General features: G+C 33.5%; 3 protein-coding genes across 3 annotated transcripts; all 3 read right to left on the reverse strand.

Annotated features, from left to right (window-relative positions):
• Positions 1-252: 252 nt before the first annotated feature.
• LOTGIDRAFT_158264 (hypothetical protein) lies at positions 253-1329 on the reverse strand (the record flags this gene model as incomplete). The annotated part of the gene is made up of 1 exon (XM_009050980.1): positions 253-1329. The coding sequence occupies one exon, from the start codon at positions 1327-1329 to the stop codon at positions 253-255; it is 1077 nt and encodes a 358-aa protein (XP_009049228.1).
• A 14422-nt stretch (positions 1330-15751) lies between these two features.
• LOTGIDRAFT_112822 (hypothetical protein) lies at positions 15752-17107 on the reverse strand (the record flags this gene model as incomplete). Its single annotated transcript, XM_009050981.1, has 1 exon — positions 15752-17107. One exon carries the CDS (start codon positions 17105-17107, stop codon positions 15752-15754), a length of 1356 nt encoding a protein of 451 aa, XP_009049229.1.
• A 2665-nt stretch (positions 17108-19772) lies between these two features.
• On the reverse strand, positions 19773-21033 carry LOTGIDRAFT_67180 (hypothetical protein; the record flags this gene model as incomplete). Its single annotated transcript, XM_009050982.1, has 3 exons — positions 19773-20128; positions 20461-20556; positions 20868-21033. Coding segments are annotated over 3 exons (618 nt in total), but the record flags the coding sequence as incomplete, so codon positions are not given.
• Between the last annotated feature and the right edge of the window lie 2116 nt (positions 21034-23149).

The raw sequence follows: 23149 nt of genomic DNA on the forward strand, positions 1-23149 counted from the left end.
CTTTTTTTGCGTGGTTTCGGCAATCAAGGCATCATCTAATATACATTGGAGCAGAATCAACTGGGTGCGTTTATTTATCAAATATAAATATGATTCAAAATGTCTAGTCCGAATCTCAAATACTTCCCCGAAGCTAATACCCTTGATTTTATTGAGAGCTGCATCTCTTGGCATTGTTTTTAGATTCAAAGGCGAAGATGAAGACTTCCAAAAGATGGCGAGTTTGAACGATTACCACAGTGAATTACATGATTAGTCCAACATCATGGCCAAAACTGAACCGTTAGAAACGCAACGTTGGCGGATAAAGTTATTCTTATCTGCGTTGCGATTCCTTGTATAGTACCAATCACTAGCGCTCATCATCGGAGACGTAGCATCCAGTCGGACAGAGTCAAAATGATCAAAATTCACTTCATGATGCAAACCGAATGGATTTCGGCGATCAAACATGGGGGAAAACCGATAGCCCCATTTGATTTCACTTGGCTTGAATGATGTCCGGCCTTGGAAGGCCATGCTGGTTGAGGCGATCCCCCCTTCCAACAAAATCACAATTTCAAAATCCGAGTCTTTTAATATTTCCGGTGAAATCCCGAACAAGGGGCTGGATTCGTTTATGCGGTGGATAATCGTCGCTGGCCACCATAAATGATTTTGAACCTTGCTCTCTGGAAGACTGATGGCCATCTCGTGGAGGTGATGGGGCAAGAAATCACCTTCCGCCGTTAGTTTATGAGCAAGAAACAAGGCACGGACGGTAGCACCCACAAATTCAGATCGTCTTAAATTCCCGACACGCACCATGAAACACAATTCATCATTTTCCAAACATATACAAGCTTGTTTGCTGAATAATACAGTTTTTGCTCTTTTTGCTGGTGACTGGATTTTTGCCAGAATGGTGCCCGCTATCAGAGCATGCAGCATGGCACCGAATATACTCTGAACAACCAATAGGAACACTCCTAACGAACACTCTTCACTCACATCACGTGATCCGTAACCAATCGTCGTCTGCGTTTCAATGGAGAATAATATGATGGATTCGAAGTTTTTCACGTTCAGAATACATGGTTTCCAATTCACTGCGTTGTCACGTTTCTGATTTTGATGCCAATTGTACACGCCGTACCACATTAACGAAAATAAAATCCAAGTCATAACAAAACTCACAAGAAATATGAAAATCAGTAAATGCCATTTACATTCCAATAATGACGTATATCCGTCTAGAAAGAACTGCAGACGTCGATGTTTCATGTTGCAAGCTTTGACGTTACAACGCCCACTTTTCCGGACGAGCCGCGTTTGAGGAAAGAGCGTCATATTGAGCATTTTTATCACAGATTCTGTCTTGGTTTGTAAATTTTTAACTAGTTTCTAAAGTTAATGGAATGATAATCCAACATCATTTTTCCGGATGATCTTACTTCATCTGTTAAACAATTCTGAAATAGAAAAAAGGCAATACATTAGACTATCTTCAGACATAATATTAATGATATAGTTTAAACTGTCACTAAACACTTTCAATACACGGAATGAATGAGTGATATGACCTGGTGAAAAAGGGCAATGTCATGCTCTGTAAGACTGAAATTTCTACCAGAACAGCCATACCTATTCACCTATTCACAATGACCGAGTCCTCCGAAGACGCCCAACCAACTGTCTCTATATAGTTTATTATTATCACTGATATATACAACTTATAGCGGTTCAAAAGTTGTCACATTCTTCAAAACAAAAACTGAAAATGAAATGAATGGAGTTTTACGTCCTACTTTGTGCACCATGTAAAACAAAAACTGAAACTTTGTGTAAAATACCTTCTTTCAATCTCTACATTAGACCTACTAATTTACCCAAACTAATACAAACTACATATATAATCATATATACACCTTTATATTTTATTGTTATTCAGTAAAGTATTGCAATCCCCGATAGGATACAATGAAATGATCGTTACGGTCAGTGAGTTCAGACAGGTGTCGACATGTTCTCGCTCAGCATTGTTCACAATCGACGATTTCTGATCGCAACTAACCTTGGCCCATGTAAATTATTTTTAATCTCGTTCAAACGTTAAGCTTCAAACTTTTCACGTAGTCTTGGCCCGTGTTCAATTTTTGTTAATGTCGTTCACAAATTAGGCTCAATCTCTATTCACACCTTCGTTGCAAAATCTACAATGGATCAAAAACTCTTACGATAAACATTAGTCATTTTGTAAACAATAAGAAATATAACACTTATGAAAGATTGATATGGAGTTTTGAAAAAAAGAGATCTGCATTGTGATTGGATCAGTTTACCATCAAATCTCGAGAAATTTTCTTTTTGATTAAAATTGTTGAAATACTCAAATAAAATTTTCGAATCGAAAAAGAGAAGGCTTATGTCAGTATGTGGCATCAATTTCCTCAGTGCACACTGCATGGCTTTGACACTCGTCATCAAGTCACATGGGATAAGTGGAGTGTAAAAAGTCCCTCAATTAACAATGTATGATCAAATTCTTCATAAACCATATCTATAGCTGGACACAATGGATAACTATTACTTTAATAAATAACTTGCGACGTTTCGACGATGATTCATTCGCCTTTATCAATCATTGCTGGTTATCTATATAATTGTGTCCAGTTATTTATACCCCAGTTACTAAATGCTACTCAAGGAAATTAGCCACATCAGCAGCAGCAAAATAGAAACAATTCATTTTATTGAAATAACTAGACCTGGTAAAATGTGTATTATGTTTTTACATTTAATTTTACTGGTAATTTTATATCGGATCAGACTGAGCACAAACAAAATCAATTACATTAAAATATTAACCGGTTTAAATATATCTCTATTCCTTACTCGTATAATTTATCACTGGAACCAATCGTTTCAATGACTAAACATCAGTAACAAGCTCATGCCTATCTATTTTATATTTCTATATTCTATAGTTGATTGGATCTGTTTTATTGGATATTCATATACACCATTTGGATTAAATTCAAATAGAACTTCTCCCCAATACCCATGACTTCCACGACAATGCTTCTCAGAAAGTACTCCTTACAGGGATTGTAAAGAGGTTTTCTAAACTTTTGATTTGAATAAGGGACACTGATAGCATCAAGTGGCACCATTCTGATTTTCAATCAGACGTCTGTGGTTCCTGCAATTCTACTAAACCCAAGTGTTTGATGACGTCACTAATTGCAAACTATGCTTTATTCATAGATGTATATGGCTTTATTAGATAAGGACTTCGCGATTAGTGACGTCAAAAAACGTTTAGATTTAGTATAATGTCAGAAGCCACAGACATCTGACTTAAAAATCTGAATGGGCCAAATAAATGCTATCAGTGTCCCTGATACAGATGAAAATTTTAGAAAACCTCTTAACAATCCCTTTAAATATTCTTATACTAAAACTAGCTCAAAATCTCATTTCGGGTTAAAAAGTCTTTTTGCATGATATGCAAATTAGTGTCGTGTCACTTCATAAGTATCCTTACTATCAAAACGTCAAATGTTGTGGTTCCAAAACCCGATATACTCCTTATTATTAGAGTACTTACAATTCACTGGAGATGTCGAAAATTACAAAATCAACAAGACAAAGTAAAATACAGTGACATTTTCACTGTTAAAAGGACGTATTCATCTGAGTGACTAGATCCGTATGACCTAGCTACAAATCAACAATCCAAAAGAGCGGAGCAGTTCTCCCCCACGATTTCACATCAAAACATCCCCCTTTAAAGCTGTCTTTATCTTCTGTTACCGTAAAAACAAACACACCATATATCGAACAATCATAAATACAAAAGAATGAATCTATCCATTTTCAAACGAATGTTGTCATTAAGTTATAACATTTCACTGAAACACAGACTTATTACTAAAATGAGCCATTACAGAGGATGTAATGTAACGCTCACTCATTGAAAATAAACATCCTCTCAAACGAAACTTACCAATGGTCCAAATATAAAGCCATAACAAATTGTGAAATAACATCAAGTCAAAATCTCCCACGAAAACAACGTAGATTAACCTTTTGTGCCTGAAGAACGGAAGCTGGAATGTAAGCTACGAGTGTTAGATTTCGGTACAACATGGTTAATATCACACCAGTTAGCGAGGCTGGCTGTAGACTGGTATCAAGTTACTTCGTGATGATATCGTAAAACATGAAACTTTACCCAATCACTCTTACACTTTCATTCTTTATCAGAAATACTTCAAGTTGGGATTCCTCTTAACTAAAAACATTGAATTCTTAAAGTTGGGGTCCTTCATTTACATACTTCATACTAAAAACATGAAATTCTTAAAGTTGGGGTCCTTCAATTACATACTTCATACTAAAAACATGGAATTCTTAAAGTTGGGGTCCTTCAATTACATACTTCATACTAAAAACATGGAATTCTTAAAGTTGGGGTCCTTCATTTACATACTTCATACTAAAAACATGGAATTCTTAATGTTGGGGTCCTTCATTTACATACTTCATACCAAAAACACCGAATTCTTAAAGTTGGGGTCCTTCATTTACATACTTCATACTAAAAACATGGAATTCTTAAAGTTGGGTTCTTACACTACTAAAAACACTGAATTCATAAAGTTGGGTGTGACACCAACATAAAGGACTGAATTCTTAAAGTTGGGTCTGACACCAACATAAAGAACTGAATTCTTAAAGTTGGGTCTGACACCTACATAAAGCACTGAATTCGTAAAGTTGGGTCTGACACTTAAATGCTTTATACTAAAATCACCGAATTCTTAAAGTTGGGCCCTTCGTATACATACTTGAAACTAAAAGCACTGATGTCTTAACGTAGGGTTTAGAATACAGTACAGAAAACATGAATGTAGTCGTCAATCTGCCAAGCAAAGTTGAAAGTTGGTCCGAGTCGTCTTGTATTCAATATAACAAGTTACAAAAATACTCTACATAAAACTTTAATCCATTAGATTTCCCATCCTTAACAGAATATAGGGTAATTGTTACTGTCCAGGCTTATAAAACACAGTACAGTAAGACATAAAACTCATTACAAATTACCACAGAGTCACACATAAAACTAAGAAGAATTTCCTTGGTCACCGTCTTATTCAAGAGACGATGTTCTTTAGTCATTGCCATGCATATTGTCCACTTCCATAATAATAATATCGACGAAGCTGAGTAAAGAGATCCATGATTCTATGACTTCTGTCAAAAACTTGTTTACCACTGGTTTCAGCACATACAGAAGAGCGGTGATAGGGGGAACGCAGGTTGAAAATCAAAGAGTATACCTCGACCGGGTACAATATGAGAGAGAACATTCTATGAATTAAAGGTATGCTACCTCTAAGGTTGTACAAAATATTGAAATTTTTAAACGTCCTTAACACGAGTCTTTGTTCATCAGTGAAATTATCTGATTTCATAACTAAATAATCCTTTAGCGACATTTAGGGTTAGAGATCACATTAAATAACGAAACACAATTTTATGGTATACTACTCCTTAGTTTTATTACACACGACGTTTCAACAATCTACATTGTCATCTTCAGGTGAGCTAACTATATAACAGAATCCCTCTATAATCCAATCAATCATAAAACTAAGTAATAATTCAAAGTAATTTTGAAACATGCTTAGAAGCGTTTTTCAATCATTATTTAGTTCAATGGATACATCGTCTTCTTTAGTCATGGCACCTGGTGAGTCCAACTGATGAATTCATACACTTACTGGCCAAGTTTGAGACTATAAATTTTGATGTCCAGTCCAAGAGGTAGTATTCATAAAGTTGTTGAAATATCTGCTTTTCCAGGAGAACGAGCTTAATTTGATTAAATCAAAATACACTGTGTTGCTTTAAGGATGCTTTTGTCAGTCTACGGTAATATCCCTTTAAGAATTCATGTTTGTCCTTAAAATAGATCCAATGGTATAACCATGTTGATTAACCTTCATAACAGATCCCGTGGATTCTATACCTCAGACTATTGTCCATCGGTCATGTTATATTGATCACGTGTTACATCATAGAAAACAGAGTAATTATGAAAGCATGCTAATTAGTCAAGATATTGTTATTATTCATTGATTAGTTTTTCTCTGATGGGGATTTCTGACCTCAAAATTATTACGTTTCTAATATTACTCATAACCATTTTAGACACGTGCGGAAGAAATAACAAACTTCTTAACATTATTTACTAGTTTTTCTTATTTCATTGGTCACTATTTTAACCACGAGAGTAGTATATTATTAAAAATGCATTTCAATCGAAAAAGTCCAATATACATCATGATAATTTACAAACTCTTCAAATCAAACTGATGTCAAGACATTATTTTAACAAGGGTAGGGTAAATTTCAAACTTTTAAACCATAATGAGAAATTATTCGTATCTTGACAGTCCCTTTTCTAGCTATGGGTGGGATAATTTACTTTCAGACCATGCCGATATCATAACTTACTACAACCTATTGGTTACCATTCTATCACGGGTGGGATAATTAACATACCTTCAAATTATATTGAAAAGATATACTTATGTAGTATACAGTGACAAAATTCAAGACAAATGTTTGAAAAGCAACGAGGCGATCGACCAAAACGTACCAATTCTTGTTGGAAATCGACTTAAAAAGTTGTAACAAATGTGAAAAAATGATAATATACGACTTATATAAGTACTATAATTCACCTAAAGTTAACCTCCATTAAAGAAATGTATTCACTGTCCTGATGAGGATCATGTATCCCAAACACATGTCGGCAGCATAAATAAAAGATTTCTGATTAAATACTAACGCGCTTGTATCATTAATAAGAACTAAACGACTTCGATATTTTGAAATCAGGTAGCGACCGGTGTTCTCAAAAAATACGAATTACATGAAAAATCATATACATACAACATCGTAGTTGAATAAAGACAAACTCTTTAAATAATTCTATAGACTGGAATGATTTATACGGCCATCAATACGACAAAATCTATTAGCAGTTTATTTCATTACCTTTTTAATATCATTATCACCGTCTCCAATATTTCCCTTTCAATTTATTTTAAAATCATCCCATATCCTTACAAGACATCGTGGAACCGTATCGTATTATAGCACAGTGGAGCCGTTCTGTATCGTATTATAGCACCGTGGAACCGTTCTGTATCGTATTATAGCACCGTGGAACCGTATCGTATTATAGCACAGTGGAGCCGTTCTGTATCGTATTATAGCACCGTGGAACCGTTCTGTATCGTATTATAGCACCGTGGAACCGTATCGTATTATAGCACCGTGGAACCGTTCTGTATCGTATTATAGCACAGTGGAGCCGTCGTTCTGTATCGTATTATAGCACCGTGGAGCCGTTCTGTATCGTATTATAGCACGGTGGAACCGTTTTGTATCGTATTATAGCACGGTGGAACCGTTCTGTATCGTATTACAGCATCGTGGAACCTTTCTGTATCGTATTATAGCACCGTGGAACCGTTCTGTATCGTACTATAGCACCTTGGAACCGTTCTGTATCGTATTATAGCACCGTGGAACCGTTCTGTATCATACTACAGCACCTTGGAACCGTTCTGTATCATACTATAGCACCGTGGAACCGTTCTGTATCGTATTATAGCACCGTGGAACCGTTCTGTTTCGTATTATAGCACTGTGCAACCATTGACACTGATGAAATATACTGTATCATTTTATATCACAATATCAGTCAAAGTGATTGATTAAACATTGCGAAATACATTATTTACACTTAATAGTACAAATCGGTGTATTTCGACTTAACTCATTTTTATTAGGGACCTTTGGCATCACGTTTAAGGATAATGGAAACAGAGATTATTTTATTCTATTCATAATTTTGCGTGATAAAAATGAAGTGAATAGGATTGGGGCCTGTTGGTTGGTTGGAAACAAGTTATAGTCCGCTTTCGTGTCCTTTACCCAATCCTATTATGGATTGAGGAAGAGATTTCGATCTATATACTCTGGTGATCTGGTTGGATCGGGCGTTCACAAGATACAATAATAATCCTAAGTTGTAATTCGTATGTCTTATTTATTAAATGATTGTAATTTTTGGAAGCAAAAGTTTGTGTCAATCTGATTGAGATATCCTACTTAGGCTTAGAACATTTCAGCCATCCCTCGTACATTATAATTTCGTTACAAAGTGTTTAATGTGCTGCCAAACCACCCTGCTCGCGAGAAGTTCAGGTATATTTCCATGGTATATTTGTGAATTGCATCATCGCGAACTTAAAGCTTCACAGTTCTACTGATAAAATACACTAACTATAGAATGTATTGTGTAATACGTGTTATACATAAATAAACAAACCAAGTACTAACAATGGGACCACAAAACGAAACCCGCAATCCAAAACAACATTTCAAAATATGGGTAGCAGCAAATGAAATATTTCCTCATCGTATCATATCGAATTTTAACTACCAAGTCCCAAGTGTGATAATATGTCACTGATTTCGGTTTTCAAAAGATTAGTAGTTCAGCATATTTGAAACTATACAACTACTTAGTAGAGCGGGACACAGGAACAGGAAAGCAGTTTACCGCCATTGATCTGAAATGTCCTACCGAAATTTCGTGGTTCGAGGTATCTTACATGTAATGCAGATCGAAGGGTTTTAATACTGTGGATGGGACAAAAAACCGAAAAAGGAGGCCATGTCCCCATAACTAGATTAGACATTCGTTTGCCCTTCTTATTTAGTCTAATACGTTGCAGAAAAGTAGGACACGAAACTCCATTTCATTTCATTTCAATTAAGAAGTAAGCTCAATGAATGGCTCAATGAACTCCTTCAAGAAAGTCAAAGATTATTATTCATTCTAACTCACCGTCGTCTTCAGGACAATTAGGTCCTGCGAGTTCGAATCAACAATTTCAACAGCATCAGTGTTCGCAATGGTAGGTGCTCATTTCAACACATCTAGTATTCGAATCTTACACCACTTCCACAATACACTTATAGGCACAACTTGGTTTGGAATATCCTACAATTTATCCTATAATTACTATTCCTTGGACTCTGCTTTCGAGTAAAAGTTGCTTTAATGTCAACTATTGTCTAGAGTAAAGTTGTTTATTTACCTTATATTCATTCTACCGTCACAAACACGACTATATCAATCAATAAACTATCGAATACCCCATTTCTCAACAAAAACTAAAACTGAAACAGGCGACAGCAGATGTTTTGTACCCGTGGAGAAAACACCTGGTACTACTGAGTCTACACCGTTAATTAAAGATGTACATACGGGTGTTTAACGTTGAAACTGTACAGTGATATCTGTAGTATTGCTGTATATAAATAAATAATATATAATATATATAGTTGAATAATAAACATAGACTCAATAAATTTCTCTAACAGATACACCTGGTACAACCGAGTCTACATTTTTAATTAAAGATGTACAAAGATAAGGAAGTTTTACGCCGATACAGTACTTATATCAATCTTGTTTAAATAAGATTGCAATTTCGTATTTTTCATGTTTTCTAATATTCTCAGTTTCTATTATAATCTGACAGGTTTTCTATTAAAGGCCCGTCCGAAAGATAGTATTTTTAACCAATCAAAGCTTGTCATGTAGAACCCGTTGAAAGGTAAATCAAGGGATTATGTGATAACGAAACTCAAGGTAAAGCCGAAATAACAGCTCTGGGTTCCGATATCCCACAATTCTTTATTTCATCTAGAAACTTGTTCCATACGACACGCTTGATTGGTCCCTCCACCTGATGACTTATGGCAAGGCCACTGTTGATTAACAAACGCAGTCTAAGTGATAGTATCTGTTCCTGATGAACGAACCAGTCCTGTATTCCAAACAACGTGAATAAGTCAACTTATCTTAGACTATGGGGAACATAAAATATTCAGCACATTCTATCATGCAGACAAATTTCTCTTCAAGTTCTGTTACAAAATCAATATCCGTGTTGAAAACAATACATCTCTTGATTATAGTCATAGACTATACTTTATATATAAACAGTTTCCCGCATTGAACACCGTGTGTATACTTCATATTGATACAATTTTACCTCATTGAAACAGTCGGATAATTGTATACAGTATATTCATGATTAGTGACAAATGAAGGATATCGGCCCAAATCAGGGTCTGGCATATATTATAATATGGATCACTTGGAAAATGGTCACTGCCGAATTGGTTACATGGTAAATCTGTCATAGATATATTGGTCACAAAGAACATTGGTCACGGTAATAATGGTCACAAGGTAAATACAAAGGGAAATTGCGTCTTCTCATGGTATCCTCGGGAATTTAATTTTTCACATCCAAATAACTTACTACTGTACTTGTAATAGTTCATCGCATCATTCTATATAATATATAGTCCGACTTGCTGTCCACTACCAACAATTCATTACTATTAATCTCTTAATCTAATCTTTCAACTTGTTACTTATTGTTTGTACCCATTATTATATTCCTGACGACGGTGTGAGAACCACATTGAAACGTTGAAGTAATAAATATAGAAGTATCTATCCATACAATTGTATATTTATCTCTTGTTTTATATTTCGAAACAGTCCGGCTAGAAAGAAATACATCTTTCAAAATATTACCTGTACAATGCCACACGCCGCTACTTTAATGAACCATCATTATATTATTTTTCCTAAATGATAAAGAAGACAAAAGGTCGCAATGACCTAGTATTTTTTAAATGACTATCAACCACCAATTTCAACTCGTTTATCGCTTTTAATCACGCAACAAATTCATTTCCACTATCATTTCCGAGCATCTATAAATCAGAGTAAAACGGAAATAATGCAGCCAGTTAAGGCTAGTTACTCCTGTTTCAATCCACGAAGCGGAATAACACTAGCTCCCAAGACTGACATGTATAATAAGGTAGCCAGAGTCACATAGTCTTCATTTCCATACCACCTTATATTCAGACATAGAACAGACAAAAGTCTCTTGGCCTTGGCCCCTCTGCAATGACATCTTCTTTGAAGAGCACCCTCCAGGTGTATTATCCTTTCTAAGCAGTAACACGTTCTATCATACCCCTGGTTTGTAACAGGGGTTTCTCCAGTCTGCTATGGACTACAGATTTAACCCAGAAACGGTTTTTGATTTTACCCAGAAACGGTTTTTGTCAAGCTTATGCATTCCTGGCAGAAGAAAACCAGGTATGAAGAAAGATGTTTGGAAGTGAAGACAAGAAACATTTCAAGTGTAGTTTCACATCAAAGTGTTTCAACTATACCTGTATCAGATAGAAGAGTTTATATAACAGAATACAGACAAACTGCTGTAACAAGTTGAATTATCACATAAACAAATTACTGATAGTTCAGTTTAACACATTCTTATCATAAATAAACTCATTGCCAATTCACTGCAGTATAAGACAGACCCCTGTAATGAAAGTGTTGTTTCGCTCATTAGATTTGCAGGTGGAAATTTTTTTTAGTTGCATCTTGCACCAGTTTACATTACTAATTTTCCTATTGGGCGATGGGTTGGTTGGTAGCTGGTATCTCAGCTGATATCACAGATTAGGTAGTTGTTGGCAGATGACAAGTTAACGTCCGCTTCCAGTAAACTGATATCACAGACTTGGTAATTGTAATTGCAGTGGTGGTACTTGGTAGTTGTTGGCAGGTGATATGTAAACGTCCTCTTCCAATTAACTGATATCACCGACTAGGTAGTTGTTGATAGATCACAAGTTAACGTCCGCTTCCAGCTAACTGATATCGCAAACTAGGTAGTTGTTGGTAGATGACAAGTTAACGTTCGCTTTCAGCAGATGCTGATATCACAGACTAGGTAGTTGTTGGTAGATGACAAGTTAACGTTTGCTTCCAGCTAACTGATATCACAGACTAGGTAGTTGTTGGCAGATGACAAGTCAACGCCCGATTCCAGCTAACTGATAAGCTGGAATTGTCTAAGAGGTAGGTCAAGCTAATTTATCCGGTGATCTGCGACTGGGCTAATTATTTATTTTGAAAGGAATGGACTAATTGTCATTCACATTTCTAGTAGGTTGAAATGGATGGCCCACAAAATGTGGAATTTGAAATTATTAAATTAAAATTGATTACATTTACCAAAATATGTTCACAAAATCTCTTCACAACCGATTGAATTGTGTACAAACCTTTCAATATGTATAATAAAGTACATGGACGTTCATTTCTACCAACAAAGACGAGCAAACAGTCTGTGAAAACAGTAATATTCTACTGTCATTTTCGAGTAACTTTATTTAAACTAGTTTTAAACCTCTGTCGGTATTGCTTCCGAGACGCGACTGGGTTTTGACATTGAAATATTACTATGAAATCCAGACTAATAGTTTTAATGGTTTTCGTGACATTACTATGAGTTTTACGTCGGTATTGAAAAAAAACTGTGCTGATGTTGACACAGGAATGAAATGGGAGTTTCATGTGGATATATTTCTATGAAAAGGAGACGAGGATTTCGTGAGATTTTAACAGAAATGAAATGGAAAATTACTTCCTCGCGAATGACACACGGAAACTATGCAACTTACTGCTGTCGTATCAAAGAGAAGATAATTATAGTTTCACGAGCTAGTTATAAATATGAAAATTACAGTAAAAGTAACTAGTTAAATGGAGTATTATTTGCTCGATAATGAGACATTACAATGGGAGTTAAAAGATTACTATGATGATGTTCATTGCCGTTTATTTGTACACACATAACATGTGCAGATTTTTCTAAGACAGTGACGTTCAACGTCACGTTTAACGGTAATGGGAACAGACAAATACATTAGCAAAATATATAAAAAAGAGAAAGACATTATTTGCCGTTTAGTTGTACATAACCTGTGCAGATTTTTTATATAAGACAGAGATGTTCAACGTCACGTTCAACGGTATAGAAAACAGGCAAATACATTAGCAAAATATATAAATTATAGAAGATTCACAATGTAAATGTTATGCAATGCTATAAGGTTCCACAAGAAAGAATCGAAAACTTATCGCCATGGGCCCTTGGGGGCAAATAATCCCTAACCCGACCCCAAACAAAACTTTTGCGGACGCCCTTGCTTAAAAAACAATTCCTGAAAACTGTTCCAATGTCATCGTGACAAATATAAGACAGACTAAATCAGAATCTTAATGTCTAAATAGCTCTTTAAGTTATTAAAATTGCCTCTTGAAATAAAAGTTGGCTATGAAGTATCAGAATCAATATGCAGAAAGAAGTTTACGTGATATCAGACCGATGAATTCTATTAGAAAACTAGAAAACACTCTTCATTATAATCCTAGAGAATTCCAACTGTCACTTTATCACAAATATCATGATGTTATTATGTTATCGATTCATGTTTACTAGAATAATAAAACTCATATTACAACTTTCAGGATTATCTGACAAACAACTTTTCCCAGATATCATCTGTAAGTTTGGAGTTTGAAATGAAATGAAATTGATGGAGTTTTACCTCCTACTTTTCTGCACCATTTAGGCTAATGAAGACGATTGGATTTTGAAACAAAATTTCATTGTTTGAATGATTATCATCCCCCCTGATTAGGTAGAGATCTTAATGATATTAGATCTTTGAGAATTATCAGATTATTGATATTTCCTTATCAAATTGCTGTTATTTGACAGGTTGTGCGTGTTGTTAGTTTCAAGTTAAAAACAAAATAATTCCAACGATTCGATTCGTCCTCAATATTCAAACATATATATACAATTCAATATTTCATTTTTTCAATTTTTTAAGATTGTTAAAAAACACTTTCTAACATTATATTGTGTTTATTTCACGTTTTGAAAGTATTTCGTTACATCTTGACAATATTACATGATGATGCTATATTCTCTTTTACTGCTTTACAAATTTTTATTAAAATGTTCAAAATACTTACATTTACTCCATTGTATATCATCAAATCCAATCGTTACTATGTCAATAAGGGGCAGGTCAACTCTATTCATTAATCCAATAAGGTAGAACGTAAAATTCTATTCTACTGTAGCCATGTTATTATTGATGTGTCTTTATAGCGTAGAACACCATTTTACTTCTGCATCTCACAAGTCAGATTTAAATAATGTGCATACTTGAAATGTGCTTTATCACATAAGGGCCTGCACGATTAGTGACGTCAAACACGTGGTTTTATTGGAATTGCGGGAATCAAAGACGTCGGATTGTACATTGGTATTTGCAATAGATTGTATGAGTGTTACACCAAAAAAAAAGAAGAAAGAAAACCTCCTTACAATCCCTTTAAATGACACAAACCTCTATTCAATTTCTGCAAATTAAATGATCCAATGGACTCGTAAAATTCACTCCCTCATTCTCGAACATTTATTATTTCTTCTATATTCCACATTAAAATACACAACTTTATAACTTTCATAAACAATGTATGGAGAATTCAACGTCGCTTCAAATCGCCAACATCCAACTGTGTTTCTCCCAGTTGTTGGTGAAATCTTCATTCATCATTTTATGCAATCGAATATACGAATAATCCTTCAATATTGTGTTTCTTATCGCCCATCTGTCGTTTAATATAACCTACTTTTGAAACAAAAACCTGATTAAAATGAATAGAAAACGACACAAACGTATAATAGCCTATATTATTGACTGTTAAACAATCCTAAGTCTACACACTACTATATAAAACAGATGTCAAGTTTCAAGCCACGATTACACTGTCATTCAAGTGTCCACTTGGCTGGGATGTGAGTAGAGGGAGAAAAAGGGAGTGTGTGGGAGAAAGGGGGGTGGGGGTTCGGTGTGCATGTTGGGAAGAACATCTTAATCGAAAAATGGCGTGTATAAAGTTAGTGTAAAAACACAAATAGCAATGGCCAGAGCAGTTCTTTTTTTTTCTAATTTCATATATTTCAAATTAATGTTCGAAATAGCGGATTTTGTTTTTACTGTACAGGATGTGAACAGGGCTTAAGATGTTATTATTATGATTCTATATAAAATCAGCTCTGCTTGATTGAATACAATTATTATTCTTGAGCTATTAGAATCCCAAGTATTAATAATTAAATATAATTTATCGTCTTCATATATTTTACATACAAGATTGCAAATTATAAATGAAATGAAAGGGACAGATGTGCTACTTTTGGGGGTTGATTTTAATCTTGAATATATATAAATAGTCTTCAGAAATACTAACAATGTACGATATCACATAATTCCCTTAAAAAATACTTCGAATTAGGAATTTTACTCATTATTTCTCTATATGTCTTTTCTCTATATCACAGAGTAAATGAAAAAAGCACATTACGACGACAGGATCGACACTTAACCTTCAGGTTATCGATCTAAGGACAGAACAAATGAACATTAACAAATTTGAAATGCAACAAAAACTGTATCCTAAAATAACAATTATGTATCCTAACAACAAATTAAGTTAAAACGACTCTTAATTGAAATCGTGAAAAATACAAGAGTTACCATGGCAACAGATAGTTTTATATTTGAAATGATTCTGGTATTTTTATATGCAGATAATGAGAAAGTCAGATATATCATTAAAATGCCAAGACACATATATTGTTAGAGATATCATTCTGTATAACATTAAGAATGTAGAAATTAATTTCTTCTTGATTAGGTCTTGTAATCACCATCCTCAATTCGCAATGTATATCTTCAAGGCTTTGTAATTCCACAGTAACATAACCGGGTAAATTCTCAGATGGGATAAATAACAACTGTAAATTCTCAGATGGGATAAATAACAACTGTAAATTCTCAGATGGGATAAATAACAACTGTTAATTCTCAGATAGAATAAATAACAACTGTAAATTCTCAGATGGGATAAATAACAACTGTTAATTCTCAGATAGAATAAATAACAACTGTAAATTCTCTGATAGAATAAATAACAACTGTAAATTATCAGATAGGATAAATAACGACTGTAAATTCTCAGATTGGATAAATAAGGACTGTTAATTCTCAGATGGGATAAATAACGACTATAAATTCTCAGATTGGATAAATAACAACTGTAAATTATCAGATAGGATAAATAACGACTGTAAATTCTCAGATTGGATAAATAAGGACTGTTAATTCTCAGATGAGATAAATAACAACTGTTAATTCTCAGATAGAATAAATAACAACTGTAAATTATCAGATAGGATAAATAACGACTGTAAATTCTCAGATTGGATAAATAAGGACTGTTAATTCTCAGATTGGATAAATAACGACTGTAAATTCTCAGATTGGATAAATAAGGACTGTTAATTCTCATATGGGATAAATAACGACTGTAAATTATCAGATAGGATAAATAACGACTGTAAATTCTCAGATGGGATAAATAACGACTGTTAATTCTCAGATTGGATAAATAACGACTGTAAATTCTCAGATAGGATAAATAACAACTGTAAATTCTCAGATGGGATAAATAACAACTGTAAATTCTCAGATGGGATAAATAACAACTGTAAATTCTCAGATGGGATAAATAACAACTGTAAATTATCAGATGAGATAAATAACAACTGTAAATTCTCAGATGGGATAAATAACAAGTGTTAATTAGCAGATGAGATAAATAACAACTGTAAATTCTCAGATGGGATAAATAACGACTGTAAATTCTCAGATGGGATAAATAACGACTGTTAATTCGCAGATGAGATAAATAACAACTGCAAATTCTCAGATGGGATAAATAACGACTGTAAATTCTCATATGAGATAAATAACGACTGTAAATTCTCAGATGGGGTAAATAACGACTGTAAATTCTCAAATGGGGTAAATAACGACTGTAAATTCTCAGATGAGATAAATAACAACTGTTAATTCGCAGATGAGATAGATAACAACTGTAAATTCTCAGAAGGGGTAAATAACGACTGTAAATTATCAGATGGGATAAATAACGACTGTTAATTCGCAGATGGGATAAATAACAACTGTAAATTCTCAGATGGGATAAATAACGACTGTAAATTCTCATATGAGATAAATAACAACTGTAAATTCTCAGAAGGGGTAAATAACGACTGTAAATTCTCAGATGGGATAAATAACTACTGTAAATTCTCAGATGAGATAAATAACAACTGTAAAATAAAGATGGTAGCATGAAATGTGCTGTAGTCAATCAGATGGAAGCATGGAATGAGCTATAGTCAATCAATGACGTGCTAAATTAATATAACGACCTGAATTTAAAAGACAAGAGAATTTATTATATAAAAATAACAGATAAGAAAAACAATGTTTATTAATAAATATAATATAGTTTATTTCATTATCAAATGAGTTAAATAGGACCATATTGTCCAATTTTCATATTATGAAATTAGAAAAGGCGATGTTTTTAATTGTAATATTAGCATACACTGTATATTGAAAGATAAAACCCTGTCAACCCTTACAAATTAAATGTATCTTATTGTACAAGGTTGTTTGTTATTTGTCCATTAAATCACCAAATATAGGAGTATTTTTCAGATTAAGTCTCCCTGGTAAAATAAAGATTATGGGAATACAATCTGATTAATTAAGCCAGAATCAAAATTCATTTTAGTGATTGACCAATCATGTAACTGGAATAGTGAAATCAACTTTAAGTCTGAGTGAAATAGGTCTGATCTTATAGAACTAAAACCACTGAAATTGTAAAATGAAAGTAGATGAAATCAGTTTCAATTTTCAAATTCAATGAAGATTAATTCAACAAAATGCCTTATGGAACTTTATAGTTTGAAATACTCTTTAGAATATGGAGTAACTGATAAATATCTATTTAATGGAATTATTACATCAATTACAGATAGACTTCAAAATACAATTTTTGTACAATGCCTGAGACAGCAACTTTGAAGCAATAAATCAACCTGGTGAAATCATACCATGATCATCATTATTATGCAAGAGATTTTATAAAAATATATTGTCAATAAACTGGAAAGCACTCAGATGGACAGAATAGAGAGCAATATACAATAAAATAAATATATAATTTATACAAAAACATGGAAATATACAACAATAATAAATATATAGCTATATATAGAAACCACAGCAATTCAATTTATACAAGTTATATCATCATTGAAATATAAAATAAATAATTTTGAAGATGAACATGAAAAAGCATTTATTTTGAGCTGCAGACTATAAATTTCGAGTCTTTCTATCCCATTAATATAGATCAAACAGAAGAACAAAAAGGGTGCATAAGGATTGATATAAACTTTTAAGTCTTTCATATAATATAATCCGATTGGTCTTCAATGTATGTAACCATCACTGTTATAATACAGAGCATTAAAAGCTGAACAAATCATGACACACACCATATATAAAACTAGAATGTTAGGAGCTTTGTCTAGTCATTTATCTTATAACATGATTCCCCATAACAATAACTTGTTCAGTAGTCATTCCTTAAAAGTTTCCATATAATACACATCAACAATGAAGGCAGTTGGGACAAATATCATAATATAACAATGTAAAAATAAGATTCCTCAAAAATTCAAACAAAGCTTAATACTTAAATATTTTTTCCATTCCAACCTAAACAGTAGTCACTGTAATTTCAGTAGATCTAGTCCTGATTATGAACTGTAACTATATAGCCTGAATAGTATTTGAAATACTGACCTCATAATCAAATTTTCCTGAAATTACAGCAACCACAGACATAAAACAGAAATCGGAAAGATTTATATATAGCAACTTTGTATATCTGGTATTTTTTTTTACATTTATACAGACTATAAAAGTGTCAGCAGAAAAATATTTCAAAAATCAACAAAAATAAGCTTACAAATATCATTAATATATTGTATTATGATACACTCTGACCCTGTATAGAAAATATATAAAACTATATCATTAAAGTCTGGAACACACGATGCAAATCTATGCCTGGGTTCATAATACACTGTACATTTACTTGATATCGCAAGCTAATGTTTGGGATACACGAACAGATTTAGCCGCTGAATTTTGTTGCTAAGTCTTACCAAAAGGCTGCAGGCAGTTGTTCAACTTGCTATATCCCTTTTTAGAGAGTTCCACTAATATATAACATATAATTATATATTGGACTAAATTGAAAAAAATATTTGCACAAAAAGAGTTTGTTCCCCTCTGCCATGCGTACTGTCCAATCTTTACTTAGACTTATTGCTACCTCACACACTGAAAGTTGAGATGTTTTAGAACTCTAACTTCCAAAGTCTGATGTACAATGTAAACATAATATAACACTTGGGGAAATATCAGGAAAATGCACTAGGTTATAATGATCTTATCTCACATCTACATCTTAGTTTTGAGCAAAATTGAAACCCACGTCAGAATTGTGGTCCATTTTGTCTATCAGTCTACAATTATTTGTCAAGAAATGAGATTTACCAAAATTTATTTCTCCATAATACCCAAAAACTATCACTGTCAAGTCCAAAGTCCAACATTCATGAAAATTGTATTTTAAGATCATTCAAAACACTTCAAGATATATGGTTAGTTGTTCCATTAGCTCTATAATGTAGTTCACTCCTTGTTATACCATTTAAATGGGGCTTCTCCTTTAATGTTGATCCATTTGAAAGTTTGTGAGTTCCATTTAGTTTCCTTTTATCACATTTTGTTCCTGAAGAAAACTTCCTTATAGCATATTGGATTATGTTAATCCAAAATATCACACCCATGATATAGATACAAATTGCACCGAAACGACCTAGGTAATCAGTCGGCTGCGTAAAGTAACAGTACAGTAAAATAGATCCAATGACTAAACGCATGAATCCAAATGAAAATACAAACATGGCGTCCACAACAAGAGCTATTTTTGTGTCTTTGTATCCAGTTTGTCGTAGAAACCAGCGTAGTTGTAATAATGGGTTAGTCAGTTCCCCTCCACAAATTGTAGCGACTAGTTCTGTCCCGTATTGCCCTGTTAATAGTGACACTGTTAATCCTGTTATACTCATAAGATGATGAAGTAACATGGTATAACCTGGAATAATAACACAAAAACTTTGATTATAACTTAACCACAAAATAAATTTTCTCTGGGTAGTGCAGGAAAACAGAAAAGCATATATGGTTTAAATACATGTACCAAGGCCATTGGCTGGGGAGATATCACTCAATCCATCTGGTATTCCATTCTGCATCTTTGGAAAAGAATGAACTTTAAAGACCACCATCAAGCCTGTGTGATACATGCACGTATTATTGAACCTCGTAAACCTTGTAACTTAGCAACTGGTGTATTATTTCTCTAAATAGTATAATTTGGCTCCTTTTGACCAAATTGAACCAAAAAAAAAAAAAAAACAGTTTTACCTTCAGTTCCATATTTGAGGCACCAAGAAAAATCAAAAATAAAATAAGCTAAACAAACAGTGGCTGTAGTAATCTGTAGAGGAGTATTACGTCCACCTGAAATAAAAAGCAAATTCTTTTGATAAAACAAAGCATTATCTAATAGATTATTTACAAGTTTAGAAAAAAAACCCCACAGATCTATAAAAAAAAAACTGCTATTGGTATGGCAATGATGAATCATACAAATCTGCAGCAATTGCTTCCAATATCATTGTCAGTATCAGTCGACTGTTTGATTGTACATTATGTGGCATGGTTCTCTTGCACTTACTATAAGCTTTGTGACTCGTTCAAATTCTGAGGCTTGAAATATCAGATCATGTTTAGATTTACATTTTTTTTTTTCAAAGTAAATAATGACTTACCTGCATCTGTTAGTGGCCAGGGTCCTTCAATAAAACTTGAATAACCAGCTATTAAACTGATACCTATAGCATGTATCACAGTCACAATACGACAATTCCATTCTGAATACTGGGAGGTTGGGAACAGTTTAAATAACAAAAAATACAGTGACAGCCAGCCTATCAAACATTGTAATAGAAATGTTATATCTAAATCATTTATTACCAACATCATTGTGGTATTTACAGTTTCTGTTTGATGATATTTCTCTGAAACGACAAAGTGCAAAGTGGAAAATTGACATAATTTTACATTGGCAATTCAACCAAGCATGCAAGGTGCTTTCCACAAAAGATTACCTCTATAAACCATAGCTTAATGCCAGATTATTGGATTGTGAGATTTAGCATGATGAAAAACCTTCATGAATCACTACAATATTCACAAAATAAGCTCAGTTTACAAAAGTGAATAACAACTGAATACATGATTCAATAAAGTCTGAATTTTGTTGATCATTTATTCCATTGCAGACAGAGAATTTATGCCTCCAAACGACCCATTGAAGTCAAATGCTACAGTTATTAGAAATTAATTACCTGACTCACGCAGGAACCTGACATTAGCACCCAATCAAATGCTCAAATGTTTAGTTTACAGCAGTCAACAATAATCAATATCAACAAACTAATCAGAAACATCGAAATTTTCCAAATCTAAAATTTGCACAATAAAAGAAACAAACTCACTAAATCATTGCTTGCTTTCTGTTGCCTGCAATTAACCTCAACTTCATGTCACGTTAAAGTCCGTCATGTTGGGGTAATCAGCAACAGGTGTTGTGTTTTGTTGTTTGTTTGTCTGGTGAGAGGCAAAGTTCAATATTCCATGGACGCAGACATCTTGTTAGGCACGCAGTAAAGTAATTCAAGCCACGGTCATTGGACGAAAAGTCAAGTTTTGTTTTTGATAATCCCAATCTGTGAACTCAAAAATTATTTTGTTCCCAAAGTCATCAGATAAAACAGAAACCAGACTTTTTCATTAATTTCACGTCCCTGGATAATTATTTTATGAAATATTATCTGCATTTTACTTTTTGCCCGAAGCTGTTATTTGCCGATACGTCACGTGTAAACAAAAACTCTCCCATGGAAACGTGTAAATAATCGTTGTTGTGGTAAGTTTATCAAGGTGAGTTTCTGGGGTTTTCTCACCTGTAAGCCAATCAAATGCGATAAAAACTGACCAATGACAAAGTCGAAGTCTCTAACTTCAAAATGGAAGTAGAGTTTTTGTATTTTTCATTCAAGAAAAATACACAAAACCTTGATTTAGAAACCTTTGTCATTCTAAAGATTTTTTAATTTTATTTCAAAATCAAGTGTAAAATTTATCGAATTTTGCCACGTCACATACGACACAATAAAATTGATAGAGTTAAGTTAGATTGATAGTTGAGTTAGATTGAGAAAATTCAGTCAGAAACATGGGAAACTTTCAGTTTCAGTGAAAATTTGTGGATGGTGTTCATTTAAATTTAAAATGAAAAATTATCAGCCCTTTCTTGGTCTTATCATAAATTCATATTATAAGTTATTGCCCTCTAAGGCCTTGTATTCTAGATTTAGACATAAAACTATATTATACAGTTCTATGATTTAGGGTCCTAACTGTAGACAGATTAACTGATAAGCAACTGCAATTATTTTTAAATATTTGTGAAATAACAGAAAAAATAAAAATTCGAGTTCACCGTGGTCGGACAATTCATTTTCATTCATAGGCCTAGCCTAATCGTAAACCTATTCATATCCAGGCCTTAAAAAAAAAAAACCGGCTCCTTATGTAATATACATGTAAGCGTAGCCGACACAGGCCTAGATGCATGAAATATCTTATTTCTTGTTCTTGATTATTAAACACACTATTTTACATTAATTTACAAGTTCATTGATTTGATCTATTTTAGTAGCATAAAATAAACAGAGAAAATATCAAGACAAAAATATCAAGACAACCACGATGACATCCACTTCTAGTACCGTTAGATCGAGAATAACCTCCGACAAGTCCTACTGGATCCAGAAACTTCCCCCTGGTTTTCAGCACTACATGGAGAAATTCTGTCGAGTCTGTATCAGAGCCAGTCCACAGGATATCAACCTCTTCGCTGCAACATTTTTTGAAACAGTTCTGAAAGACAGAAACGGTGAGTAGCGCATTAAAAAAAAGAGAAAATTTAATTGTTGTCTGGTAATTGAATTCGTACCAGATTTCCGTCCCCTGAATTGTTCCACTC

The sequence above is a fragment of the Lottia gigantea genome (genome assembly GCF_000327385.1).
Source record: "Lottia gigantea unplaced genomic scaffold LOTGIsca_16, whole genome shotgun sequence".
NCBI classification, from domain to species: Eukaryota; Metazoa; Mollusca; class Gastropoda; family Lottiidae; genus Lottia; species Lottia gigantea.